At 36.9% G+C, this 26,584-nt stretch overlaps 1 protein-coding gene across 1 annotated transcript in view; it reads left to right on the top strand.

Moving 5' to 3' along the window:
* The window catches only part of crb1 (crumbs cell polarity complex component 1), a 79,581-nt gene that overhangs the window by 40,717 nt on the left and 12,280 nt on the right, over positions 1 to 26,584 (top strand). Inside the window, 5 exon segments of the mRNA XM_030131858.1 lie at positions 665 to 1,218; positions 2,270 to 2,435; positions 7,296 to 8,238; positions 17,718 to 17,840; positions 20,226 to 20,352. Coding sequence (XP_029987718.1) covers positions 665 to 1,218; positions 2,270 to 2,435; positions 7,296 to 8,238; positions 17,718 to 17,840; positions 20,226 to 20,352 — 1,913 coding nt within the window.

Here is a 26,584-nt window from a genome sequence, read left to right on the forward strand (position 1 = left end):
CGTTATAAAGAAGCATTGTTTGTAGCTGAAAGAAATGTGCAGTTTTCAAACTGTACAGTAGAGTTGCCACACTGTAATAGACTCATGGAGGAGGGAGAGAAAATAATAAATATGTCATTTTTTTCACAACTTAAGTTGAAGTATGTATTCTTTGCACAGACAGTGTTTACATTTTGAAAGCCTTGTTGCATTTGAGAATGCATCCACTGGGGCATCACAATAAAATTAGGCATGATGTGTTAATTCCATGACAGGAGATATGTGATGTTTCCTAAAATTAGTTTAATATCCCACATATATCGGCAGCGGTATCGGTAGATATCGGAATCGGAAATTAAGCGTTGGACAATATCGGCATATTGGTTTTTGGCAAAAAAGCCAATATCGGACATCCCTAACAATGAACATTTGACAGATAAACAGAACCACAGTGCTGCAGTTTCACACTCACAGTTTGTCTTTAATGGATTGGGATTGTCTCTGTCAACTCACCATATATTTTTATTAGGAAGTTTTTAGTTTTTTTTTATCAGTTACTAGAAATTTCAGGCAACCCCATTTGAATTCCAGGCGACCCCACGTGGGGTTGTGACCCCGAGGTTGAAAAACACTGTGTTAGACGTTGAGAATAAACCGTATGTTGTCTTACTATGTTTTTCTACAGAGCATGTGACTGCACGCTTTGGGAACGAGGACTCTCAGAGTTACGCTGCGTTCACTGTCACCAACAATCTGACCGATCACCTCATCATCTCCCTTTTTGTTCGCACGAGGAAGAGTAACGGACTCCTTCTAGCGCTCGCCGACAACACCAGCAGCGAGTACCTGCACATGTGGCTGGAGGACGGCAGGGTGGGCGTTCAGCTCAACGGCTCCAACAGTCTGAAATCAGAGAGCGTGATCGACGACGGAGAGGTCCACTTTGTGAGTTTAAAAGTGGAGAAGGAGCTCATGACACTGTACGTAGAAGAAGAGAAGCAGGGTGAGGTGGACATCAGGACCGTGGAGGTTCAGGCTGGAGACTCTGTGTACGTGGGGGGTCTGTTGGAGAGCAGCAGAACCTCAGTGTTTGGAGGATACTTTAAAGGCTGTCTGCAGGACCTGAGGATTAACGACCAGAGGCTGCAGTTCTTTGGGCTGGACGCTTCAGTCAGATCGTACCCTCTGGAGCTCATGGGAAACGTAACGGCCGGATGCTCCGGGGACAACACCTGCAGTGTAAGGACACAGCGCAGAGGCAGAGGGTTTACTCAGATGTCCGAGAACAGCTGCTGAAACTTTTATCTGAACCCTTAGATGAACCAGTGTCTGGAAACTACACACTTCCATGAATGGGTCCAAAATAACCCACATTAAAATCAAAGTGTTTTTGTCGTTTTGCCATGTTAAAATAGTCATTTGATTTATATTTTAGTTAATAAGAGAAGGATTTCATGTGTAAAATATGTTTTATTTTTCATTTTTTAGCATCTTTAACAATTTTTAAATGTTTTTTTTTTTAAACCTTTACGTTTCACACTTGCATGTGTGAATGAATGTAGAATGAATGGATGAATGTAGAATGAACAAATGCAGAATGAATGAATGAATGTAGAATGAATGGATGAATGTAAAATGAGTGGATGAACGTAGAACAAATGAATGCAGAATGACTGAATATAGACTGAATGTAGAACAAATGAATGAATGTAAAATGAATGAATCAATAATGAATGATTGAATGTAGAATGAAAGAGTGAATGTACAATGAATGAATGGATGAATGTAGAATGAATCAAAGGTTCAGATGAAATCCCATTGTAAATGAATGCAGGTCATTTTGACCCACATATGGAAGCATGGGGTAGTCAGACAAAAACTACAATTTCATAAAATCTATAAAAGGTAAGATTAAATTTTAAGTGACATAATGTCAATAACATGTTCTTTGAGGAACACCTGGAATATGAAGTAATAACAATGTTTCGTTACAAAGATATTGTAAGAAAACAACCTTACCAGGTCATTTCATTCATTATTTCATTCATTCATTCATTTCATAAGTGGGTCACACTTATGAAATGAATGAATTTATGAATTTGGGTCTAATCTGGACCCATTTTCTGCTTAACCCTTAGATGCATAAGATAAGATAAGATAAGATAAGATAATAAAGCATCTTATCTTGAATGGGTCCTGATCAGAATATTACAGGTTTAAATGTAAACTTAAAGTAGTCACTGACGTCAAAGCCCCATAACAAACCTGTTTATTGTTTGTTTATCTTCAGAGAAACCCGTGTCTTAACGGAGGGATGTGTTTCTCCATGTGGGACGACTTCACCTGCTCCTGTCCTCCCAGTACGTCAGGACGCCGCTGTGAGGAGGTTCGGTGGTGTGAGCTGTCCCCTTGTCCCATGGACGCCGAGTGTAGGATCCTGAACCAAGGATATGAATGTAAGTGAAGGTCAAAGGTCACAGTCCAGCCTGGTTACACAGTCCAGAGTAAAAGCCCAAAGCAGATGTTCAATTATAATCTTTAATTTTGTATTTCAGATCTTAAGACGTCTACTCAGTATTACTGTCTTACTTTACATGAACATTTTCTTGTTTTCAGGCATCAGTTTTATTCATAGTTAACTTCACATCATAATATTTTTGTATTTGTCCACACATATGTCTTTGTCTCTATATTTAGATCCAATCTGATATACAGTATATGAAGTATAAACAGCAGGAAAAACAAAAGTTTCAGGGTAAAAACAGCTTCTATAAACCAAAGTGGTTGTATTTAGTGTGACCTCCCTTTAACATGTCTTTAACCCTTTTGTTCAGAAATATGAGATTTTTGGCATATTCTGATGTTTTATATCAGTAAGAAATTGAAAAAAATAATCGATATGAAGTAAAAATGAACAGAAACAACAACAAAATGAACAACATGATCAATAAAATGAGTAAAATAACAAAAAAAAAGAAAAAATGAATACCAAAATTAATAGGATGATTTAAAAAAACTGAGTAAAAAAGACCAATATAATCAACAAAAACAGAAAAATACTGACTTTAACCTTTACAACACATTTAGTTCAGTTTTTGTGTGTTTTTTCAGGCTGTGCACATATTTCCTTTATTTTTTTGTTGTATCTGAAGAAAAGAGACTGAGAAATAAATATGTATGATCATTTCAACCCTGAAAAAACAAAAACAAAGCCTGACTTTTGCACAGGAACGTGCATCTTCATGGGTGCATTACAAGAAAATTATTCAAAACGTGTCAGGAAATGAAATTTGTGTCATACAATCAAACAGAAATGAAGATACTTTTATGTTAAAGGGAACAGAGAGGAAGTCAGTGTTAGACGTGGAAGCACAAAGATCTGGCAACGTAACAGCAAAGACATCAATAAAAGCAAAAGTCTGATCAGAAGTGAAAGAAGCAGAAGGAAATATAAACAAAACAACAAAATACACACCAGTTTATACAATGACACGAGTAATTTATGTATAAATAATATGTTTTTCTTTGACATTTTAACCTTTAGTGAGTTTTGTTTGGTTGTATCGACATAAATCTGCCTCCGTAGACCTGACAAATGACAAATAACTGAACATTTTCTAAAGGTCGTGCATTCATAAGTTAATGAATAAACCCAAATACTCAGCATTTGCATTTTTCCTGGGATTATTTCCAGTCAAACATGACAAACAGAGTAGTTTTTTGTCTGAAAAGTTAAGTAAGTCGAATCTTTAAACCTCTTAAATGCAGACCCAAGTGCTCGTTTTAGCGCTGAAGTCTGACTGGAGTCCAAGGATTAAAAACTGCACCTCTTATTCCAAAAAACTTTAATTATTTTAGACATTTTTTGAGTGTAATCAGTGACTATGAGATGTTGTAATAATTTGCCAACATGCAATTAAATATTAGTCTAAAAAGTTGGATCATCTGCGTGCACTGTAGAAATACAAAATTAAAACTATATTGAGCTAATTTTCCGTTATTACTGATACATTTTTCTTCAGTTTTTCTGGTTTGTTTGGTAAGTTCTGCTTTAAAGGAATGATATTTCGTTTTTTAAAAATGGAATTATACATTTTAAAACATTTCCCTGGGGTCGACCGTATGTCCCCAAAAAATTACTGTTGGACTTTCTGCAATGATAACTTTAAATAAATAGTGAATCAATCAAAATGCAATTTCAGGGTATGAAATTATAACTTATTACCTACATCTTGCAGAAAACCCCATTCGATTTGCTTCAGTGGTCACCGAGAAATGTAGATGTGTGTAAAGCATGTCAGAAGTCCCTTCCCTCCAAGTTTTGTAAGGAGACGCTGCCTCCATTGTGTTCACGCCGTACAAATACGAAGTTGCTCATTGTGTTCTCGCACAAAATATCTCTTTTAAAAAAGTGACTGCTTGTTTCTTTTCATTTTCAACTAACGGAATGAATAATGAATCATATCACAAAGGAAGCAGATTTCTGAGTTTTGCAAATGTTGGTGAGGTGACTAGGGATGGGAATTGAGAACCGGTTCTTTTTGAGAACCGGTTCCCAGTAGCTCAATTCCTTGGAATCGTTTGCCTGCCTGCTTAACGATTCTGCTTATCGATTCTGCCTTCGTTGTGCATGCGCGATGACGTCACACGTACGCTGCATTGTTTTGGTCAGAACGTAGCCAACATGGCGCTGAGGCAGAAACGGTCCGAACAGACCACACCAGGTCCGAACAGACCACACCAGGTCCACTGGAACACTGTCAGAGCTTCCATTTCTTCAAAAGGGTGGAATCCCTCCAATATCCTCAAACATTTGTCCACAGCATGTGATTCATTTACAGGAATGTCACATATTTGATATGCTACTTAGCGGCGCTTGTGAATGTAGCGGCAGAGTGAACGCCGGGCTGGTTCCGGTGCGGGCAACAAACGTTGTAACTCCTCAAATACAAGTTTCCGAAGGTAAGAAGGGAAAGGAAATGAGGTGCACAACAACGGGAGACAAGCCGAGCTGAGTTGAACCGGTTCCACGTAGTAGAAATGCAGCAATAGATGAATTAGTAAAGTGTCTTTAGTTTCACTTTCACTGTACCCCCCCCCCCCCCCCCCCAGACCAGGCCTGGCATCATCTGTTCTTATTATTTGTTCATACTGTATATGTTATATTTTCTGTGCAGAGATGGAAATATAAAAGACAGTTAATGCAAACACACGTTTGTACTCTTATTCGTTCACCCAATGAGAATCGATCAGAGAATCGATAAGGAATCAGATCAATAAGCAATATCGATAATGGAATTGGAATCGTTAAATTCTTAACGATTCCCATCCCTAGGTGCGACAATGAATGATTAAAGAAAGATGTCAAATTATTGTTAACACAATGAATGCTCTGAGCAGGAGTTAGTTGCTGACCAACCATACCGAATTTGCAGTTTAAGAATTGGATCGGTAAGAATCTAAGTGAAATGCTTGTCAGCAGATGTTAGCTTCTTAGGGAACAAATGCAAAATGGTAATTGACAAATCAATACATCTTTCAACAACAAAACCTCACACGAGTCCACACCATTGATATAATGTTATGCACAGAATTTGAATTCATTTGTCAGTTGTCCTGTCAGTTGTGAGCAAAATATTTTCATGCACTTGGACGCTCTTGGCGTCCAAGTGCCAAACTCGGAAGAAACAAACCCATGACATGCTTTACAAAGATCCACATTTCTCCGTGACCCCTGAACCAAATTAATTAATTGGGGTATCCCGCAAGATGTAGGGAACAAGTTATATTTTCATACCCTGAAATAGTATTTATATGTTTAACTGTTTTGAAAGTTATCAATGCAGAAAGTCCAACTGTGATTTTTTTGGGGACATACGGTACATAAACTGTAAATGCTCTGCTTGGGTTTGAATTCTTCATTAATTCAACTCCACAGGTCCATCTTCAACCCTATTTCTGAGTAATGACACCAGAAAGGTGGTTTGGAGCGCTGGCCCTTTAAATGCACATGAGCCACTTCAGGCCCCGCCCCCTCCAGGTTGTTTACCATGCTCTCTGTCCCGTTCAGCCACTTGTGTTTGTTAATACAACCAACAACTGAACATTTGAGGTAATCGGCTCCAAGTTTGGACATATTTTCAGTTTTTACTACAACCGCTGCCTCTGATAAACAATTATGTCGTACTTAAAGAAATGTTTGTCTGAAGTCTGGACCTTATATGCAAATGTCGTGATGTGCTGGAGGGTTCAAATTCAAACTGTATGAACTATTAGGGTCCAAATACACAAATAAATGAACCACAGACTAAGAAAAGTGGGTTTAGAGAAATATGAGCCTTTTAAACACACATGAACCCAGACTCAGAGCTGTTAATCTGTTTACACATAACTCATACTTTGACCTGCTTTGTTTACTTGTTAACCTCTTTATAACCAAGTGATATAATGTGCTCTTCTTTCATAAACTGGCCTCAATCTGCCTACATGCTACATGTGTTCTGTAAAGACAGACTGACCTGAAGTCACATTATCCTTTATTTTGCTGGGATTAGTGATGATTTGTCATGTCGCCTTCTGCCACTGATTAACTCATGAAGGAATGACTACCTGAACCTCAACCTTCACACGCCACTTAGGGGTTAAATGCTTGTATGTGGTGAGTCCTTGAAAGTCTGTTTGTATTTGAAAAATAAGAGACACAGACTGTGGTGCCATCCACTGAACAGACACTAATTTGTAGAAAAACAGAGTAAGATGTTCTGTTTTGCAAATTTGTCCTACAATGTTGACAAATTCATCTGTGCTTATATGAGTAAGGGTTATAAGGAATTACATTTCCTGTGTAGAGGGTGGAAAGTTTCAAAAAATCCAGTACGCTGAGTAAAAATGCTTTCTAGGATACAGTGTAGATGTATTAAAAACAGGACCAAGGCTCCTGTAGTCCAACAGCATATTTAAAGACATTAATTGACATTCGTTTGACCTTACAAGGTCAGTTAAGGTCAAAGGTCATGGCACCAAATGAAAGCCCATATGTGACTTCCTACCTATTGCTAATAGTAATTATATCAATATCTTCAACTGTTTTCAAGTTACAGCACTTTCCCATCATAAACCAATGGGGATTTAAAACCTTTGAAAAACTCGTTCGGTCCTTTTCAGTTCTTTCAGTTCTGTGTCTTGGCCTTGGAAGGATGAATATTTGGACTGATCCGCCCACCACTACTGAACAGTATTGTCCATATTAACCTTCGCGCAAAATTTCTTGCAGTTTTTACTAATGCGTTGTCGTGTGTTTTTCCTTTTCGTCTTAGGCTACTCCAACGCCACCTTCCTCAACGACAGCACCGTACTGTCCTACCGAGGAAACGGACACATATCTCGTAACATCACAAACCTGTCCTTAAACATACGCACACGAAAGCGAAACGCCGCCATCCTGCACGCGGAGAAGGATTCGGCATTCATCACGTTCTCCGTCCAGGATGGTTTCCTGTTCCTGGAGCTCCAGAGCACCCCAGGGGTCGACGCGGAGGAGGACGGGGGCGGACGGGGGGTGTCCACGGTGAGCCTGAGCAGCAGGAGGAGCATCAGTGACGGGGAGTGGCACAGCGTCCACCTGTTCATGTCGGCACCGTGGGCACAAAGCTCCCGCTGGACCCTAGTGCTGGATGATGAAACAGAAGAAACCAGCATCTCCAGGAGTCAAGGGGGCAACCTGGACTTCCTCAGGCAGGGGGTGACCATCTTCTTAGGGGGCCTGGGTCCTGATGCGGGCTGGTCTTTGGCTGGATGCCTGAGCACCGTGGAGCTCGGTGGCATCGCCCTTCCATACTTCAGCTCCTCCGACGTGAACCTCCCACGGCTGCAGGAGGAGCGGTTCGTCCAGACGTCGCTGAATTCCGCTCTTCTCGGCTGCTCCGGGGCGTCCGTTTGCGAGCCCAATCCCTGCATGAACGGAGGCGACTGCCAGGACCTCTTCAACCTCTATAACTGCACCTGTTCCGAGGGCTGGGCCGGGAGACGCTGCGACTTCTACCTGGACACCTGCGCTTCCGGTCCATGTGTCCACGGCAACTGCAGCGTCCACGGGCTGAGCTACGAGTGCAGCTGTGAGTTCGGGTACGCAGGTGTGAACTGTGAGGAGGAGGTGGACGTGTGCGAAAACCACCTGTGTGCCAACGGAGGCACCTGTCTGCACGGACCGGACAGGTACGCCTGCCTCTGCCCTGACAACTACACCGGACCACTCTGCAGGTATGTCCAGGGGTCCAAACAGCAGACAGAACAACTCAACTAAAGGGGGAGGGGCCTCAGTTACAGACGGAAGCCCATGTGGGTCATATTTATCGAAACCCACTTTTGTTAGTCTGTGGTTCATTTATTTGTGTATTTGGACCAAGGTTCTAAAAGTTTTGGATTTTTCATTATAGTTTAGTTTTATTTAGTTTTGACTTTTTTTTCTCTAATTCAGTTAGTTTTAAGTGGTTTTTAGAGCAGGTTTGCTAGTTTTTATTCGTTTTCATTATTTTCTAAATGCTTAGTTTTACTTTAATTTTAGGTGTTTTTATATCTTTTATCTTTTTCACCATCATATTCAAATAAATCCCAGACAGGACTCTGCTGTTTTCTCCCAACTTTAGTCTCCATGTTTCCAGGTAGAGTGGGGACCAGAAGACGACTAAAAACAACAAGTGACGAAAAGTGACGGACCGTCAAATCATATGGTGCCAGGAGCTAAAATTGCTGGAGCGAAATAAATCGATTTCATATCAATCCGACATTGACAAAGACAAAAACAGAGGGAATTTCATCCATAATTTTTATACGTTTTAGTTTGTTTTGTAAGCACACAATACAGTTTGAGTTAGTTATCGTTTTTTTCTTTTAATTATAGTTTTTATTTATTTCAGTTAACGAAAATGTTTTTACAATTCTAGTTTTCGTCATTTTGTTAGTTTTTGTTAACGATAATAACCTTGATTTGGACCCTGATAGTTCCAAAAAGTTGAATTGGAACCCTCCAGGTGCTGCAAAGATATCTTTATATTAATTTGGGCAAAAATTGAGTGGATTTCTACAACCTGTTCTAGTTCCTGCTTAATTTGTTATGTTTTATAACTAGTTACGTCACGACATTTGCACATATAAGGTCCAGACTTCTGACGAACATTTCTCTGAGTACGACATAATTGTTTATCAGCAGCAGAGGCTGTAGTAAAAACTGAAAATATGTACAAACTTGGAGCCGATTACCTAAAATGTTCAGTCGTTGGTTGAACGGGACAGAAAGCACTCTCAGCAACCTGGAGGGGGCGGGGCCTGAAGTGGCTCATGTGCATTTAAAGGGCCAGTGCTCATAAACTACCTTTCTGGTGTTATTACTCAGAAATAAGGTTGAAGATGGACCTGTGGAGTTGAATTAATTGTAATTAGATAATTTATAGTAGATAATAGGTAATTTTCACTTGTTCCATTGGTACATTTTTTTGCGTGAATTAAGATAAAAAAATCTTGAATTAAGCAAAAAAAAAATCTTGAATTAAGCAAAAAAAAATCTTAAATTAAGCCAAAAAAAAAAATCTTGAATTAAGCAAAAAAAAAAAAAAAAATCTTAAATTAAGCAAAAAATCTTGAATTAAGCAAAAAATTTTTGAATTAAGCAAAAAAAAAACCCAAAAACAAAACATTCAATTAAACAAAAACAAAAAAAATCTTGAATTAAGCAAAAAAAAAAAAAAAAAAAAAAAATCTGCCAATGGAACAAGTGAAAATAATCTTGTAAGATTTCTTGAAATAAGATTTTCCAGATCTGTTGTCTAAAATCTGTTCTTATATCTCACTGAAAAGTTATTCGTTGGGTGATTATGTCTTATTTTAAGTGTGATGAGATATTGGACTAGAAATGACAAAAGTACACTTGGTAAAATTTAGATTTTTGCAGTGACTAAGCTCCACCAGCCGTACACCATAAACAACGACTGAAATGAATAAGCTAATACTTAGCATTAGCTTACCTCTGACATGTCAGGCTCCCGTAGCCCCGCCCCCTTTGTTCAAACATGGTCACCTCTGGCTTGAAACAGCAAATTCTCAAACTTATAGCTTAAAAACAGCAGCTGAAACCAAGAGGTGACGTAACGTATCCTCCATCCACTAATTATACAGAAGTCTGTGAAAAAAATACAGTGAAAACAAATAGTCTGTTAGGGCTTGGCCAATTTTCAGATCTAATTCAGTATTTTTTTAATCATTTGGTATAATTTGGAAAAAAAACAAAAACAGAATCTGATATCCAATAAAACTAAATGAATCAAATATGTTGGTTTTGCCGCGATGCCATCATTACTCTGAGCCATGCTGAGAAACCACTGCTGCTCCACTGGGAAAGCTAATTGAGACTCAAATTTCAGAACAAGTTTAAGTTTTACGAGTTTGATTTATTTTCTTTTTTTTTTTTTTTACTTTATACAAGTTTCGGGAAGTATTTTGTTTATTTATTTAATGAAATGTTCACTTAAGTTTAGAACAAATTCTGCTGGGAGATCCGTGTACTTTTCTCGGGGGGGATGCTTTAAACATGTTGACAACTTATCTTTTAATTACACATATGCTTAGAGACATTTCAAGAAAGTTTCTGCTGTGACTTTATTCTTATTTTTTATGTTTTACTCCAAAATGTGAGGCATATCGGGTCCATATGTCGGATATTTGTCCGCTCAATTATTCATAATCCCACATATGGTCGATCCCTATAGTCCAGGGGTGTCAAACATGCGGCCCGGGGGCCAAATCCAGCCCGCCATAGGGTCCAGTCCAGCCCGTGGGATGAATTTGTGAAATGCAAGTATTACCAATAAGATATTAACAATCATTTTATTTCAGGTTCCACATTCAGACCAATTCAATCTCAGCTGGGTCAGACCAGTAAAATACTATCATAATAACCTATAAATAATGGCAACTCCAAATTTTCTCCTTGAAAATGTAAATATTTTCATGTAATTTTACTGTATTTACACAAAAAACAAACTATCATTTCTCAAAAACCATGAATAACCTGAAGAAATATGAACAACCTGAAATGTGTTAAGAAGTGCAATTTTAAAATATTACGTCTGTTACTAAATCTTTTGTGTTTTTGTAGATCAGCTGTGATCTGTAAGTTTTAATGTACATGTGGAAATGATAAACTGAAGTAGAGCTGCAACCGATTAATCGACTCAAAGTGATCCAAAAAAAAAAAAAATCATTCAACCACAATTCTCCTGAATCAAAGCTTTGTTTCCTTCATTTCTCTGCTGTTAAACATTGGTTCCACTGTTGTGTTTCACACGGACGCTTACTGTGACGCACAAAGAAGCTTCAATTCAGGAAAACTGCAATAGAATATTTCCCTTCAATCAATTTGTGGCGATTAATCGAATTGTGAATTTTTGCATTCGCTTCAAGCACCTAATCGATGAATCGGTTGCAGCTCCAAACTGAAGCATAATATTATAAAAAATTACACTTATTTGTCTTAAGAAATTTTCGTTTATGTTATTCACATTGTTTCAAAGGATAGTTTGTAGATGTAAACATTTTCATGATGTAATTTTTGACCTTTTTCACTCTAAAACATAAAAAAAGTTTGGAGTTGACATTATTGGATCATTATGATTATTTCACTGGGTTGGCCCACTTGGGGTCAAACTTGCCTGAATGTGACCCCTGAACAAAATGAGTTTGACACCCCTGCTATGGTCCATTTAACCCTTTCATGCATACTGGTCACTCCAGTGGACAGTTGTTCTCCAGCTGTTCTCTTGTATATTCATGGGTTTGGTTGTTTTAGTTCCATATCAGCCAACACAGTGGACGCTCATGCACCATCCCATACACTGACATTTATACAGGGTATGCACATACGTCACTTTGCCCCCAGGCCACGCCCCTCTAAGTCAGACTGAGTGTCTTAAACCAACCTGCTCAACATGATGGAGTATAGCAGTAAACACAGCCAGACCGGAAAAATGTGAAATATGAAATTAAATTAAGGACAATTGGACTGGACATGGATCTGAACGAGCGACCAAAGAACAAGTGGTCCATGAATATAAACATGTGGACAGAAATGGAGTATCCGGACATCCAGGGTGGAGGGGATCATCGCTATTTTGACCTGAAACAAATATACATGGTTTCATCATGACTGACAACCAGGGTCCAAAAACTAGGGCCCAGAACCAGCTGATCCAAAGTGCATTTCCAGTAGACCGTGGACTGACCCCAGTGAATATATGCATGATCTACTGGGACTGAGCAGATTTACTGAGTCTAGTTCAGATCCAGTACTTTATCCAACACAGATACTACTGTGGACCAGCAGGGCACCACTGGATTCTGGGAAATTAGCAGATTTACACCACCTGTTTTTAAATTACAACATTATTCTTGTAATATTATGGCTTCATCGTCGGAATATGACGACTTTAATCTCATAAACGAATGACATTTTTGTTAAATTATGAGGTTTTTTTTTTTTTTAGAACTATGGCTTTGTTCTCGTAACATTGTGATTCTTTTTGTATTCGACTTTATTCTCATAAAATTACAGGTTTTATATTGATATTTTATGACTTTATACTCATAGTGACAAGTGTTTTTATTTTCTTCTGTGGTCCTAATACTCTGTCATAGCTTTATTCTCCAGTTACGCCGTATTTGAAAAACTAGGTTAGCCTCAGTTTCAGTTAGTTTACTAATCATGTAGGAGCACAAGGTTCACAATCACAAAATGAAGACAAAAACCATGAAAGATCTGATCACGAAACCAAGAGCTTTACTAAGAAGTAACGTTAGCCAAAACAATACGTCATTTAAGGTCTGATTTGACCCAAAAATACAGCATAAATGAATGTTAGCTGACACCAAACATGATCCACAGATCTAGGTTTGGTTTCCTGGATTTGTGGATCCATCTACTTCTCTTTTGTCTTTCGGTGTCTGTAAAACGATAGCTCCGACTGCTTTTCAAACCTGTTCATACAATCAATCGCACAACAGCTCTTCCTCATTTTGTATTTAATACTGTTCTTCAGTTTAGACAGTATTGAAGCCAACGCTGCCACTCATCTCCCTCTTTCTGCCACTCAGTGGGCGGAGATGCGGTGAGTTCCGCTAGCGGTGACGTCACATGCATACCCTCTATACCACAGGTGTCAAACTCCGGTCCTCGAGGGCCGGTATCCTGCATGTTTTAGATGTTTCCCTCTTCCAGCACACCTGACGGTCATTATCAGGCTTCTGCAGAGTTGGATGATAGGCTTATCATTTGAATCAGGTGTGTTGGAAGAGGGAAACATCTAAAACATGCAGGATACCGTCCTTCGAGGATCTGAGTTTGACACCCCTGCTCTATACCATTCCTGTCACTTTACTCTTCTTGATAAACCTGATCTGCACTAACATGTTTGAGTGTAAATCAGCTGCTTGTTATTGCTATTAGACTGTAATTTATAGTTTGTTTGTTTTTTTAAACAAAATGGTTTTGTTTTTTTTGCATATTATCTCCGTGGAGTGAGTCATGGCTAGTATTAGTATATGTTAAAATGTGTGAAAACATCAGATTAGCAGCACTGAAAATGTTTTACTTCATAGATTTCAAACAGTATATCAGTAAATACATTGAAGTATTTTAATTTAGATAGTTAAAGTCTTAAGTGTGATCACATATGAGTCAGTAGTTAATGTTTTAAGACAGAATTCCTTTGTTTCACTTAGTTTTTCAGATAGTCTGGGTTGGTTGTAACATCTTGGTCAGCATACATTTCCTCCTTGGGGGTGGAGCCTTCGTACTAAATCAGGGGTCTCAAACTCATTTTCTTTCAGGTTCCACATTCAGCTCGATTTGATCTCCAGTGGGCCGGACCAATAATAATAGCATAATAACCAATAAATAATGACAACTCCAAATTTTTGTCTTTGTTTTAGTGCAAAAAAACCCAAACAAACAAAACTATTAAATTATGAAAATACTTACTTTTAGAAACTATCCAAAAAAATGTGAATAACCTGAAAAAACGAAAACTTAAATTAAAAAAAACTTAAGAAAATTTAGTGGAATTTTAACAATATTCTGCCTCAACTTATCATTTCTACATGTGCATTATGGATCAGATCTACAAAGACACTAAACACTTAGTAACAGACAGAGAATAGTTCAAATTGTGCTTAATTTTCTTTAGACATTTCAGGTTGTTCATATTTGTTCAAGTTATTCACATCTTATTGTTACAGGATAGTTTGTAACTGTAATATTTTCATAATTTTATGTTATTTTTTGCACTAAAACAAAGACAAATATTTGAAGTTGTCATTATTTATAGGCATAGTGTAATATTTTTTTTTCACATCAAACCGAGAAGAAAATATGGAGTTATTATTTTATGTCGGTTCTTCTGCTGTTATTATTTGACTGTAGATCATATTGGTCTGTATGTGGAACCGCAACTAAAACAAATTCAACAGCCTTGACTGTGGAATTTTTGCACTTTGTAAATTCATCCCAGAGACCGGATTGGAACCTTTGGCGGGACGCATTTGGCCCCCGGGCTGCATGTTTGAGACCCCTGTACTAAGTACTGCTTTGTTTGTGATCAGATCAAGTCAAAATAAATGTATAAAAATGAGGCCGAGATTAATCCGGACTTATTCTTGGAGCTTCCAACAAAAGAACAACACGCTAACAACATGTTTCTTTGCTTCAAAAATTAAATGCATGATGTCCAGCTGAATGAACATTTTTGCAACCCCATGAAAATAGGTTAATCAAAAAATATTCAATTGTGTTATTTTTTAATGCCTAAAGAGGAATAAAAACACTCAGAAAAAAAAAAAAATCTTGATCTTGCTCTCATAATTCATGCATGAAAGGGTTAAAGACAAATCAGTGAATCGAAGCAAAGGAATTAGGCCGAAAAATGCAAAAATACACGAATAAATGTTCCAAAATGGCACCGATAAGGGACCAGCAGCACAACACAAACAAGTTCCTACACTGTAAATGTTTCCACATCTCTCCCTCTGTTCAACATTTTCAACAACGCCTGCAGTGCGAGTCTTAGATGCTGCTGTGTTTCTATTCTGGTGTCATCCAGAGAAAGGCCTCAGTCTGCTGTGGTGTCTCACTACACAAGGCTCTCTGGTTGAGCGCCAGTTTCTTTCCCCCTGTCATCTACAGTTTGCCTCCGAGAACCAGCAGGGGAACGCCTCCAACCATTTATCCTGTAAACACACAGCCTCTTGCATTTCGCCTCTTTTTGCACAAAGAAAAGCCTTTGCAAGTGTCTCACTAAGCAAACCACCAGACAAGCTTGCACATCTTTACTGGGAACATCTTCGCTGTAAAGTTTTCATCCAAAATGACTTCCTTTGGTTTGTGTTTCTTGTTTATGCCTCTCTCTCTTCTCCCTCTCTCTCTCTCCTCACCCCCCCCCCCCCCCCTTCATCTTCTTCTTTCTGTTCCTCTCCAGTGAGCGCATTGAAGAAATTCCGTGGTACATTGTTGTCAGAAATGGTAAGTTGTTTTGTTTTTTTCTCCTCTTTCTATTTCTCAGGTGTTCCCTATTTGTTTCCTTTTAGATATTTGTCTCTCAAATGTCATGTACATTGTCTCCAGTTTGTTTTGTGCAACTTAGTGCAACAAAATGCCAAACAAAGTCAATATTAATGCTCTGTGTATCTGTGTTTGGTGTGAAATGAGTGACAGCTGTAGTTTAAAGTGGTCCTTGGTGGGCGTCTAAATGAAAACTTTACCAACCAAAACATGACAAAATGAAGTTGCGAACAAATACATGAGGTTTTTTGTCAAAGAGCTGTGGTTCTTCAGGCAAACGGAGGAATAAAAGACCACAGCGGCCACGCAGAAAATAAACGTTTGGCTTTTTTCATTCTGGTTCATGTGATTTGACGTCCTGCTGATGACAAGCTGCCAGAGGTCTGTAATCGTATTATCCCGGTCGCCTCCTAAGCTCGTTTATCTCCCTGTGGTGGATGGCAGGACATTGAACTCTGCTCAAACCACCGAACAATCCAACACCACCGCTTCAGATAAAAACACTGAAAACGCACACTTTCTGCATCTAACACAGAGGTGTCAAATGCATTTTAGTTCAGGGGCCACATCCAGCCCAATATGATCTGAAGTGGGCCGAACCAGTCAAATAATAAGTGAAAAAAGTAAAATTACATCATGAAAATGTTTATATCTACAAACGATCCTTTAAAAAATGTGAATAACATGAAAAACCTGAAATGTCTTACAAAAAATAAGTGCAATTTTAAAATTACTCTGCCTCAGTTTACATTTACATTTATGCATAATGGCCGACGCATTTTTCCAAAGCGACTTACTGGGGAAAAACCAAAAATGAAAGAAAAATACAAGAATAGATTTTTTAATCTATTCATGTCCATTAATCATAAAACAGCTGTACAATTAAAACACTGTCGTACAGAAGAATGTAAGCAAAACAAGTGTTCAGAGAACGCAAAGCTCTGCCATGTACCCCAAACGGTGTGCATGTGTGGATCGACTATTTCTTTTTAAATTCAACAGTTTCCAGGTTGTTCCAAACAGCAGAAAAAGTTGAAGCTTGGTACCAGTCATGTGTCTGTCAAATTATATTCAATTCCAATCAATATTTGTTGAGTTATAATGAAAAATGTGTCGTAAATGGGATTTTCAGTGTTAAATGTAAATGTCCACAGAGTCCACATTCCACAGTGGATGTGGACAATTTTGTGCCAGATACAAGATATTGTTCTAAGCTACGGGTGGATCAAACTGGAGGCTAATCAGAGTCGTTTTAAATTTTTTTCTGAATTTTCGAAAATTGCTCAATGATGACAGATGGAAAATTGTAGATGTTGTGACCTTGCTGTGACTTTGAACTTTGGCCTACTTGGCCCAAAATTGAATGGGTTGGTCCCAGGGCCTAGGCCTATCTGTGGGGAAGGTTTGGTAAAGATGGGTGGAATAGTTTTCCTGTAAAGTTGCTAACAAACAAACAAACAAACAAACAAACAAAGTGATCACAATACCTCCTGGCGGAGGTAAAAATAGACTAAAATACAACAATAGATTAAAAAGACATTAAAGCAGCTGTACACTTAAAAACAGTGAAATAAAAACACCAAGTAAAAACATCAGAATAGACATGATAATACATTTAAAACAGAATGTTTGACAGTGCTAGGACAGGAGGTGTTCTCTGAAGAGCTGGGTTTATCATTTATCAGTTTGTCATTTTCACATGTAAATGACAACTTACAGATCACAGTGGATCTACAAATACACTAAACATTCAGTAACAGGCAGAATATTGGGCAAATTATACTTAAGATGTTTCAGGTTGTTCATATTTGACCCGTTCATTCCCATCTTTGGTAAAAGGATAGCTTGTAAATGTAAGAATTTTCATGTAATTTTACTGTTTCACACTAAAACACAGAGAAAGCTTTGTCGTCATTCTGTTCTTATTTTACTGGTCTGATCCACTTCAGATTATTTAGATTAGATATTAGTCTGACTGTGGAACCTGAACTGAAATGATGCTGACACCGCTGATTGTTAATATCTTCAGTGTAATTTTTGCGCTTCACACATTCATCCCACGGCTGAAGTGGACCGTCTGGTGGGCCGTATGTTTGACACCTGTGGTCTAACATGTGTCTGCACCTTCTCCTTCCAGACGGCCAAAGCTGCCGGTTTCTATCTGTGGTGATGATACGAGAAACTACACCTGCTTCAACGGAGGAAACTGCACCGACAGAACGCTGTCATGTGACTGTCCTCCAGGGTTCACTGGACACCGGTAGGACGGACCAACAGGACCCCCTGCATGAACCTGACCCCCGATACATGACCCCCGATGCATGAACCTGAAAATACAACACAGTAACAGGGACTGGATACGTCTAAAACTAGGAGTATTCAGTCAGTCCAGTTTAACCTGGAGTTTATTTATGACAGAAAGATGAGCAAAACTGATCTAGATTCAAACTGATCTGGATTATATTTAAAGTAAAACCTAACTAGAGTACAAATGACCTAAAATAACACTGATCTAGAGTAAAAACTAATCCAGTCAAAAAATTACCTAAAGTCAAAACTAATCTAGATTAAAATTAATTAATCGGACATGCAAAGTAAACTTGATCTAGAGAAAAATTAGAGTAAAACCAAGGTAGAGAAAAACATGCCTTAAATAACACTGATCTAGAGTAAAAACTGATCCAGTGTAAAAATTATTTAAAGTCAAAGTTAATCTAGATCAAAACTAATTAATCGTATACACAACATAAACCTGATCTAGAGTAAAGATTACAGTAAAACCAAAGTAGAGCAAAACTGGCCTTAAATAACACTGATCTAGAGTAAAAACTAATCCAGTGTAAAAATGATCTAAAGTCAAAACTAATCTAGATTAAAATTAATTAATCGGATATATAAAGTAAACTTGATCTAGAGAAAAATTAGAGTAAAATCAAGGTAGAGCAAAACTTGGCTTAAATAACACTGATCTCGAGAGTAAAAACTAATCCAGTGTAAAAAGTATCTAAAGTCAAAGTTAATCTAGATTAAAACTAATTAATCGGACACACAACATAAACCTGATCTAGAGTAAAGATTAGAATAAAACCAAAGTAGAGCAAAACTGGCCTTAAATAACACTGATCTAGAGTAAAAACTTATCCAGTGTAAAAATGACCTAAAGACAAAACTGATCTAGATTAAAACTAAAGCAGACACGCAAAGTAAATTTGATCTAGAGTAAACATTAGAGTAAAACCAAATTAGAGCAAAACTGGCCTTAAATAACACTAACCTAGAGTAAAAACTAATCCAGTGTAAAAATGATCTAAAGACAAAACTGATCTAGATTAAAACTGATCTGAATTAAACTCAGAGTAAAGCCAAACTAGAGTACAAATGACCTAAAATAACACAGAACTAGAGTAAAAACTAATCTAGAACCAAACTGATCCAGGGTAAAAACTCATGTTTAGTAAAATGTATGTAGACCAAAACTGATGTGGAGTAAAATCAGAGTAAAACAAAACTACAGTAAAAGTTACCCGGGGTAAAACTAATCTAGCGTAAAATTAATCTAGATTAATATTGATTCAGAGTAAGACTGCTCTTGATTACAAACTCATGTATAATAAAAATGCACTAGAGCAAAACCGGTCATCAGGTCTGGAGTCAAATCTAATATAGAGTGATATGATCTAGAATTAAACTGATCTGGAGTCAAATTAATCTAGAATAAACTACTCTAGAAAAATAACTAGAATAACATTGATTTAGTGTAACGCAAATCTACACTCAAAAGAATGTAAGTAAACTGGTCCCTTATAGAATAATAGAATAGAATAGAATATGATAGAAAAGAATAGAATAGAAAAGAATAGAATAGAAAAGAATAGAATAGAATAGACAGAACAGAAAAGAATAGAATAGAAAAGAATACGATAGAAAAGAATAGAATAGAATACAATAGAAAAGAATACGATAGAAAAGAATAGAACAGAAAAGAATACAATAGAAAAGAATATGACAGAAAAGAATAGAATAGAAAAGAATAGAAAAGAATAGAACAGAAAAGAATAGAATAGAACACAACAGAAAAGAATACAATAGAAAAGAACAGAATAGAAAAGAAAGAATAACTAGACTAGAATAGAATAGAATAGAATAGAATAGAATAGAATAGAACATCTGTCATTGTAACAACAAAATGAAAAGTGCCATCTAATCACATAAAACCTACAATAAAAATATAAATACAAATGTCAATCTTGACCAAATCTAGAAAACTGATCTAGAACAGAAACGATGTAGAATAGAACTATCGATGAAACAGAACTGATGCAGAGGAACACTGAGCTGGGACAGAGATACAGATGAACATATGAGAAAGACGTCTGAAACTTCTAAAAAAAAAACAAAACTGGTGTGTGTGTGTATAAATATGGTAAAAAAAAAAAAAAAAAGAACATGTAAAAAGCATTAGACTGAAAAGGTTTTATTTTATTTTCCTGGAGGCCTTTGGAGTGAATCTAAAGTAACACCCCAGAAAAGTTCCTGTTTTTGCAGAGTTCACATCAGTGTCCGGTATTCCAGACTTCATGACATATTTCCTCTCTTTCTGACGGCGTCTCAGACTGAACTGCGCTCTTTTTTTTTCCGTGTGCAGATGCGAACAGGAGGTGGACGAGTGCAAATCCAACCCGTGTCTGAACGGAGGATACTGCCGAAACCTCATCAACAAGTTCGTGTGCGTGTGCGACATGAGCTTCGCCGGAGACGTGTGTCAGACGGACGTAAGCGACATTTACTTTTACGTGGCCGTGCTGCTGTGGCAGAACCTGTTTCAGCTGCTGTCCTACCTCATCCTCAGGCTGGACGACGAGCCCGAGGTCGACTGGGGGGGCGTGGACTGAGCGTGTGCGTGTGGGGGGGTGTCAACCGACCGTATATATATATTATATGTGTGTGTGTGTGTGTGTGTGTGTGTGTGTGTGTTTTTACAGTAACAACAGTGTGACGGGTGAATGTCGAATATGAGGTTTGAACAGTGGAGTTTTAATGAGGTTTAGAGTCGGACATCAGGTTGACTCACAGTTGAACTGATTCTGTGCCTTGAAGTCATACTCTGGTTATCAGATGCACCTTATATATGTAGATATTTAGAGAATTCAAGATGTTTATTTATTTAAATTATACTTAACCAGAACAATACCTATACAGTCGTGGAAAAAATGTATTAAACCACTCTTGTTTTCTTCAGTTTCTTGTTCATTTTAATGCCTGGTCCAACTAAAGGTCCATTTGTTTGGACAAATATAATGAAAACAACAAAAAGAGCTCATAGAAGTTTAATGTCAGAGCTGATATCTATCCATTTAACATGTTTTCTCGATAATAACCAAAATCACTTCAGCTCTTACATCAATTGCTACACTGCAAAAATCAGCAAAGTGTGTTTTATCCACACTCTGGTCATTTATGTTTAATTACAATACTGAGGGGATTTAATGAGCTATGTATTTTACTTATACACTGCAAAAATCTAAATGTTACCAAGAGTATTTTTCTCATTTCTAGTCCAAATGTCTCATGACACTTACAATAAGACAGAATCACCTAGAGAGGAACTTTTCAGTGAGATAGAAGAACTAATAACACTGGGTTACAAAAAAATGTTTTTTGCAAGTTGTCTAGGTTTTTTCAGCTGAATTAGGACCATTTTGCACCGTAAATCCAAAAATGACATCTGTTTTTCTCAATCAGGTCAGGTTTTTTTGCTAATTTGATTTTGAAAAATTTGATCTTCTCACTAAATTGATTACATTTTTGTGACTTTATCAGTTGATTTTTTATATAGTTCTCACCCAAAATAGGGTTTAAGAGAAAAAAAATCATTTTCTAACAGGATTCCTGTTAGGTACAATGGTGTATTCACCGCAGATGTAGCAGAATACGTCAGGCTTATTTTTGCAAGATCTTCTAGTCGAAGCCATTTCATTCACCTGTAATATTAAAAAAAACATTAATCATAAATTGGCAAAAGTAAAATCTTCAGAACTCGTTTATTGCAAGAAATATGAAAGAATTTTGTATCATATGATGTGAAAATGCCCATAAATGTAAGCAAAAATGTTCAAAAGCCAATATGTAGCAGAGTTCAGAAAGTTAACCTGATTGAGCAAAATGAATGTGATTTTTGGATTCAGCACCAAAATTATCCTAAATCAGCTCAAAAAACTTAAACAATAAATTTGTTGTTGACCAGTGTTTTTAGACGATAGATCTGGAAAATCTGATTTCAAGAAATCTTACTAAGGGCCAGTAAAATAATATAAATAATAGGATAAGAATTTAGGAATAATGTCAACTCCAAAGTTTTCTTTATGTTTTTGAGGGAAAAAAGTAGAATTCCATCATGAAAATGCTTGTGATTTGTACTCTGTTTTACCGAGAAAATTTTCACTTGTTCCACAGGCTGATTTTTTTTTTTTTTTTGCTTAATTCAAGATTTTTCTGTTTAATTCAAGCAAAAAAACAAAAATCTGTAAAAGAAGTGGAGTTTAAGATCTGAATTTTCCTGAAAACTCATGATGATTTCACATTTTGAACCAGGTGGAGGACACTAAATGTGGAATGGAAAATCTGATTTCAAGAAGTCTTACCAAGATCATTTTCACTAGTTCCATTGGCAGATTTTTTTTTTTTTTTTTGCTAAAAAAAATAAAAATAAATCTGCCAAACTGAAATCAGATTTTCCAGATCTATTGTCTAAAAATCAGTTCTTATATCTCACTGAAAAGTTCCTCTTTAGGTGATTCTGTCTTATTTTAAGTCTGATGAGATATTTGGACTAGAAATGAGAAAAATACACTTGGTAAGATTTCGATGTTTTTTCCAGTGTATGTCACTGTACTGACAAAACCAGTGCTTTAAGACATTCCATGTTTTCTTTTCTGTCTGTTTTAGTCACATGACACACACAGGAGGTAGGACTGGATTGTTTTCGATGACTTTTGATGGTCTAATAATTTTTGCCGCGACTGTAGGCACTATTCCATTTCGCTAGCCTCGTAGCATAATTGTGTAAGTCATATTTTGGCTGAATTGCGAGACACAATATGGACAAAAGTATGTGGACACGATGAATTCAGGTGTTTCTTTTCTAACAGGGGTCTGGGATACAAAACAATAATGACTAATGTCAGAATATAGTTTTGTATTGGGATAAATATCATTACATTGGTTAGTTTGGTTTAAATTGTTATCTTTACTTTGAAAATGCCTCAGAGATAGTTTTAAGTAATTTCTCTCAACATTGATTTTTTTTCATCCATGACTATAATTTTAAATGTTCTACCTCTAAATTTCTAAACAATTTTCCATGCTCTGACTGTAAATAATAATTTTCTTCCACAACTAACCATCTACTAGGATGGAATAGAATGCCCTTTTGTTGTCATTATACTGAATGTACAACGAGATTGGAGATTTAAATTTTTATCTTTGCTTCCAAAATCCCTCAGAGATGGCTTTTACTTAAGTTTTCTCAACATTGATAGTTTTTTTTTTTTTTATCCATAATTATGATTTTAAATGTTCTGCCACTAAATTTCTAAACAATTTTCCATGCTCTGACTGTAAATAATAATTTTCTAACACAACTAACCATCTACTAAGGAAATATTGATGTTTATAAACTATATGGACAAAAGTATTGGGACACATCATCTCTACAGCTGTAAGATGTCCTGTTCATGAGGATTTGAGATAAAAACATTAATATTTCCCTGAAGTTTAATGGGAGATGTGAAGAAAATAGATGGTTAGTTGTGGTCGAAAATTATTTTTTACAGTTGGAAAAGAAACACCTGAATTCAGAGTGTCCAAATACTTTTGTCCATATACTGTATCCGTGTTACTTTACTCTCCTAACACTGCTGATTCATTATATGAGTAAATATTATATGATAAAATATATGACTTTATGGAATTATGCTACGAGGCTAACTATTTAAACTGTATGCAACCAATGCAACTTACATAGACTGGAAGCCATAGCAGTTTTTAAAGCAGGTTATTCTTTAAGAAACACCAAAACAAAGTACAACAGAACAGAGTTAAAATCAGAGCACATGTCGTGTCTTTCCTAAAAATAAACTGCCTACGTCATTTTGGACAAAAATGACTTTTTAGCCTAAATCAATCAAATACTCATTTCTGACAGAAAGTCTTTAATGAGCAACAGTTGAAGGATTAGTTTGTTCATAGTTTAATCCTTATGTTTTTTCCTCATTTTGTGTAAATATTGGAAGTTTCCCAGAATATAAGGATTTACATTTTACCCTAAAATTATAGGCTTTCTTAAGCTTTATATTCTCTCTGTGAAAAGGGCTTTACTGATGTGTTTATGCTTAAAAAAAAAAAAAAAGCAAATCCATTACACGTTTAAACTGTTGAGGCATCGAATTAACTCCAAAGAATACAGTGGATTATCTAAAGAACTGAACTGAACTACTGAAGAAATCTGAGTGGATATGATTTATGTCATAAATATCACAAATGTATTAATCATTCATGCAATAATTTTTTTGTGTTCCTCCTGAAAAATCTGAAAAAAAATGACTTGGGCAACTATTTTAGGAAGGTGATGTTATACTTGGACACAAATGAAGAAACAGTCATAAATCAATAAAACAAACACCAAACTGAACAAAAAAAATACGTTTTATGTTAAAGGGGCGAATTCTTATGAGACCATTGTACAGCTGCAAATACACGTTTATTTAGCACAGACTGATATAGAATTCTAATAATCGTTAAGTTTTGTGGGAAAAAAACAAGAAAATGCTGTGAGTGAAATTTCACAGACATTAACCCTACGTTCAGGACAGCAGGTCTAAACTCACAATTTGGATTTTTGGGTGAAATCCAATGTTTTTATGCACTTATTCATATTACACATTACATGCGAGCTTCTGTCAGTTTTGTGTCTGAACTGAATGTGACCCACAAGCACAAAAGAGGTCCTGACAGAATAGTGACCCACGTAGACACGCACTGTATTTACGGAAGGAAATCTGTTTTTCCTACCCGCTTCCTTGCTGATGGGACGCAGAATTATGACATTTGTCACATTGCAATGCGTAAAGGTCGATAAATGCGACCTGGGCCGTTCAGAACTGAAGTCGCATTGCAAAATATCAGATCCATATCGGATTTAGGACCACATATGAAAGTGGTCTGGGTCGGATTAGTGCTGTTCAAACTGTCTTAACAGATCACATACAGGTCACGTATGGACAAAAAAGTCGGGTTTAGGCCATTAGCGTCTTCGTTCAAATTTGATGTGTGGATATTTATTACAACTGAAAGGGAAGTTTGCATGACATGCTTTTTCCAAATGAACAAAGAATGGAAAACAATGCATCTGAAAAAACTGTTGCATCATGATGTTTCTAATATAAGCAATTAATTAAAAAAAAAAAAAGCCCAAACTGTACTTTCCTGGGTGTCAGGAGGTTAAATATCTTCTTAATAAAACCATATTTAAAAAAAAATTTCAAAATGCATTTCAACTTTAGCCTAAATTTGAGAAATAAAATCAATCTTAAAAAGATAGATACTTTTTTTTTTCATAATTCATGCATGAAAGGGTTTAAGAGATCAGATACAGGTCACATATAGACAAAAAAGTTGGATTGGGCCATTAGCATCTTCGTTCAAAGTTGATATGTGCATATTGAATTACACCCTGAAAGTGAAGTTTTGGCATGACTGCTTTTCCAAATGACAAAGAATGGAAAACAATGCATCTGAAAAAACTGTTGCATCATGATGTTTCTATATAAGCAATTAATTTTAAAAAAGCCAAACTTGTACTTTCCTGGGTGTCAGGAGGTTAAATATCTTCTTAACAAAACCAGATTTTAAAAAAAATTCAAAATGCATTTCAACTTTAGCCTAAATTTGAGAAATAAAATCAGTCTTAAAAAATCTAGATACTTTTTTTTCATAATTCATGCATGAAAGGGTTAACGATCAGACACAGGTCACATATGGGCAGATTTGGGCCACATTCACCTGCAGTTTGAACGTAGCCGTTAGTGGAATAAACAGTTAAAAGCCCCGTTTAGTGATTAATTATTTCAACACTAAAGACACCTGATAATGAACAGGTTCCAAATAAAGAGCCTGAATGAAGACGGAGGTAAAGTCCGTGTCGAGAGTGTTTGTGTTCATGCTGTCAGTCTGAGCTCCGTATGGATGAACGTATGAACGATCCAAGCCGGGTGTCGCCGTGGTAACAAAGGCACCTGGAGGACCTGGAAGACGACAGCGGGTGTGACTTTGTAGTTGATGTGCGTTCAGACGGCGGCAGCGCTGACTGTCAGCCACACCGCTCTGTGTCGGTTCTGTTCCAAAACCACTTCCTGTCTGACACTCAGATATTTTCCAGGCCTGTTTCTTTTCCTTGTTCTTTCGTTTTTTTGTTTGTTTTTTTCTGCTGATCTGCTCCAGCGTGTTGTCGTGGTCAGCTTTTAACACACTTTAAACCAATCTTTGCACTTCTGTTTGTCCATGTAGACGTTTGTCCTTCAGCCTTTTGTTGTGCATTAGTCTGTATGTCTGTCTTCCTCCATCATATCTCATCTTTGTGTCTTTGTTGTGTTCTAAAATTAAAAAAAACTCAATCACCTTTTGTCTTCTTTTCATCTGTCTTAATCTTTTTTTCATCTTCTACATCAGGGGGTGTCCAAACAAATTAGGGTATCTCATTTTTGGGACTTCTTTCTGATCAAACTCTTAATTTGACCACACTGGAAGAAAAATCCAAGGAACTCTCTTTCAACATTAAAATACCTTTATTGTCATGGAATGGTCGTATCTAGACCTAAAAACTTTACGCGTTTCGGCTTCAAGCCTATATCAGGAAGTCAAAAGGCTTGAAGCCGAAAGATGGCTGTCGGGGGCAGGGGGGGGTCCTAAAACTTTACGGATTGGGTTGAAATTTTTTTTAGGACTTAC

Source organism: Sphaeramia orbicularis, chromosome 4 (assembly GCF_902148855.1).
Source record: "Sphaeramia orbicularis chromosome 4, fSphaOr1.1, whole genome shotgun sequence".
Taxonomy (NCBI): Eukaryota; Metazoa; Chordata; class Actinopteri; order Kurtiformes; family Apogonidae; genus Sphaeramia; species Sphaeramia orbicularis.